Consider the following 3,307-nt stretch of genomic DNA (forward strand, 5'->3'; position numbering starts at 1 on the left):
TTAAATAATAAGTATTATTTTTATCTTTAACATTTAATTTTAATTTTTTGGATTAACTTTCCATATGTTTTAACTATATTATGGGGTGAACATATGATGTGACATTTTTTATGTTCACATAAGTACATAACTTATACGCCAATCTAGGATTGTCATGTATTAGCGCCATATCAGTATATGATTTTCATGTTAGTATTCCTATATGGCTTTCATGTTAGTATTCCTGTTAACAGTTGAGTAATGATATATAATTAAAATATATTTAAAAATAAAATTAAAATAAATTAAATATTAAAAATATTTTTCAATTTTTTATAAATTTTAATAACAAAAAATACACTTTATTATTCTTTAATTCTTATTGACCTTACAGTGTTTTAATTTTTCACATTATTTGATACACTTTTGACATTATAGGCAAAAATAGACCATTTTAATTTTAAAGTTTAATAGACCAAAATTAAAATATGAGTAATTCACATTCATAAATTATTTCAGCTTTAAAATTATAGTGTCTTATTATAATTTTCGTTACATGTATATCTTAAATAATTTTATATAAATCGAAACAATTAAATTAAATTTGATTTATACTTCTTAGATGTAAATCAAATCAATTAACGTCGGATTTAGGGTGATACATGATAAATCGGATGAATTGGATTTAGGGTGATACATGATTTCGAGTCCAATTCATTCGATTTATTATGTATCACCCAAAATCGATGTCAATTGATTTGATTTACATTGAGGAGGTATAAATTGAGTTCAATTATTTCGATTTACATAGAATCATTCAGGACATACATGTAACAAAAATTAAAATAAGATATTAGTGTAATTTTGAAGCTGAAATGATTTATGAGCGTGAATTATCCTCAATATAACATTTCATTTAATATATATTAGCATATAATTAATATTCTTATTTGTATGGTGCAAAACTTAGGTGAGAACTCAATAACTGGCTACGAGAGAGTGATGCAAAGCCTCAGTGAATGCTCATTTGTGTTGTTCAAGTCATGCAAGGAAATGGAAGGACCCTACTTAGACTACATAGAAAATCAGTTCAAGAAACCAATTCTATTAACGGGTCCGTTAGTCCCATTAGAGCCATCAAATGACGTTCTTGATGAAAAATGGTCAAAATGGTTGGAAAAATTCCCACCAAAATCTGTGATACTATGCTCATTTGGAAGTGAAACATTTCTCAATGATGAACAAATCAATGAGCTAGCAACTGGGTTAGAACTCACTGAATTGCCATTCATCTTGGTCCTGAATTTCCCGTCAAATCTTAATGCTGAAAATGAGTTACAAAGAGCACTGCCAAAAGGGTTCTTGGAAAGGGTTAGAGAGAGAGGTTTTGTTCACACCGGTTGGTTGCAACAACAACTTTTGTTGAAACATAAAAGTGTTGGATGTTATGTGTGTCATGGTGGATTCAGTTCTGTGATTGAAGCTATGGCCAATGATTGCCAACTTGTGTTGTTGCCTTTCAAAGGTGATCAATTCTTCAATTCTAAGCTCATAGCTATAGATTTGGAAGCAGGGATTCAGGTCAATAGAAGAGATGAAGATGGGTATTTTGGTAAATGTGATATAGCGAAGGCTGTGAAAATTGTCATGGTGGAAGGTGACAAAGATCCAGGGAAGAACATTAGAGAGAATCACATGAAATGGAGGAATTTTCTTTTGAATGAGGGAATTCAGAACAAGTTTATCATAGATCTTGTTGCTCATTTGAAGTCTGTGGCATATGCCTAGGTCTGTTATTTTGATCAAACAATAACCCGAATATTTTTTGAACATCTAAAAATAAGTGTTTTAATTAAGTATTTATTTGTTGTTGAAAATTTATATACAGTTAATTTTATGTGAAATTCATAACTGAAAGTAGTTAAATAATTTGACAAATTTGACTAAATTGTCATCTAACTACTATCGCGGTCAACTTTAGCTAAAGTTAACTATACCTAAGTTTCTATCTTATTTGTTTTTTATTATTTTAATAAAATTGTAAGTTATATTATTGTCTTCATTAAAGTTGATGAGTATCTAAATAAATCCTATAAGGAATTATTAAACAACAATTGTTGTGTTTTTTTTTCTTTTGGATGAACTATAGATTTGTTTATGGTAGGAAAGTTAAATTTGGTCATTAAAGGACCAACCTTGAAAATACTAAATTAGTGGCTCAGATGCATTCACGTAGATTTTTCTTTTAAATTTTGGCCCACTAAATTACAATTTACAAAATAATTTTGATCTGATTTTTAATTTAGTCTAACCCTCTTGATAAAGAAGAAAAAGGTGGTGGTGATAAATCTGAAGTGTTTGATGACAATGATGATTAAAAAAAAAAAAAAAAACAGCAAAATTACTATATTCTGAAACTTTCAATTACTCATTTGAATGGCTGTGTTTGTCATTATTAGCACTTATGTCTAGTTTTGTGGAGCAAGAAATTGAAAAAACTTGAAACTTTCTAGTTTCTAGTGAGGGATAAAAATAAGTGTTTTAATTAAGTATTTATTTGTTGTTGAAAATTTATATACAGTTAATTTTATGTGAAATTCATAACTGAAAGTAGTTAAATAATTTGACAAATTTGACTAAATTGTCATCTAACTACTATCGCGGTCAACTTTAGCTAAAGTTAACTATACCTAAGTTTCTATCTTATTTGTTTTTTATTATTTTAATAAAATTGTAAGTTATATTATTGTCTTCATTAAAGTTGATGAGTATCTAAATAAATCCTATAAGGAATTATTAAACAACAATTGTTGTGTTTTTTTTTCTTTTGGATGAACTATAGATTTGTTTATGGTAGGAAAGTTAAATTTGGTCATTAAAGGACCAACCTTGAAAATACTAAATTAGTGGCTCAGATGCATTCACGTAGATTTTTCTTTTAAATTTTGGCCCACTAAATTACAATTTACAAAATAATTTTGATCTGATTTTTAATTTAGTCTAACCCTCTTGATAAAGAAGAAAAAGGTGGTGGTGATAAATCTGAAGTGTTTGATGACAATGATGATTAAAAAAAAAAAAAAAACAGCAAAATTACTATATTCTGAAACTTTCAATTACTCATTTGAATGGCTGTGTTTGTCATTATTAGCACTTATGTCTAGTTTTGTGGAGCAAGAAATTGAAAAAACTTGAAACTTTCTAGTTTCTAGTGAGGGAAGAGTTTGAGTACAAAGTGGTGATGAGATTGTTGGTGAAGGATAATACCTATAATGTTGATAAGATAGTATTGCTTTCATAGTTGTTCCTCTTTTTTGAGTTTATACCA

The 3,307-nt window shown here is 27.9% G+C and overlaps 1 protein-coding gene across 1 annotated transcript in view; it reads left to right on the forward strand.

Moving 5' to 3' along the window:
* LOC107619647 (UDP-glycosyltransferase 79A6-like) overlaps positions 1-1,834 on the forward strand; it is a 5,016-nt gene extending 3,182 nt beyond the window's left edge. Inside the window, exon 2 of the mRNA XM_016321940.2 lies at positions 950-1,834. Within this exon, the coding sequence (XP_016177426.1) occupies positions 950-1,767 (818 nt within the window). The 3' untranslated portion in view covers positions 1,768-1,834. The remainder of the gene's footprint in view (positions 1-949) is intronic.

This window comes from Arachis ipaensis, chromosome B09 (assembly GCF_000816755.2).
Source record: "Arachis ipaensis cultivar K30076 chromosome B09, Araip1.1, whole genome shotgun sequence".
Classification (NCBI taxonomy): domain Eukaryota; kingdom Viridiplantae; phylum Streptophyta; class Magnoliopsida; order Fabales; family Fabaceae; genus Arachis; species Arachis ipaensis.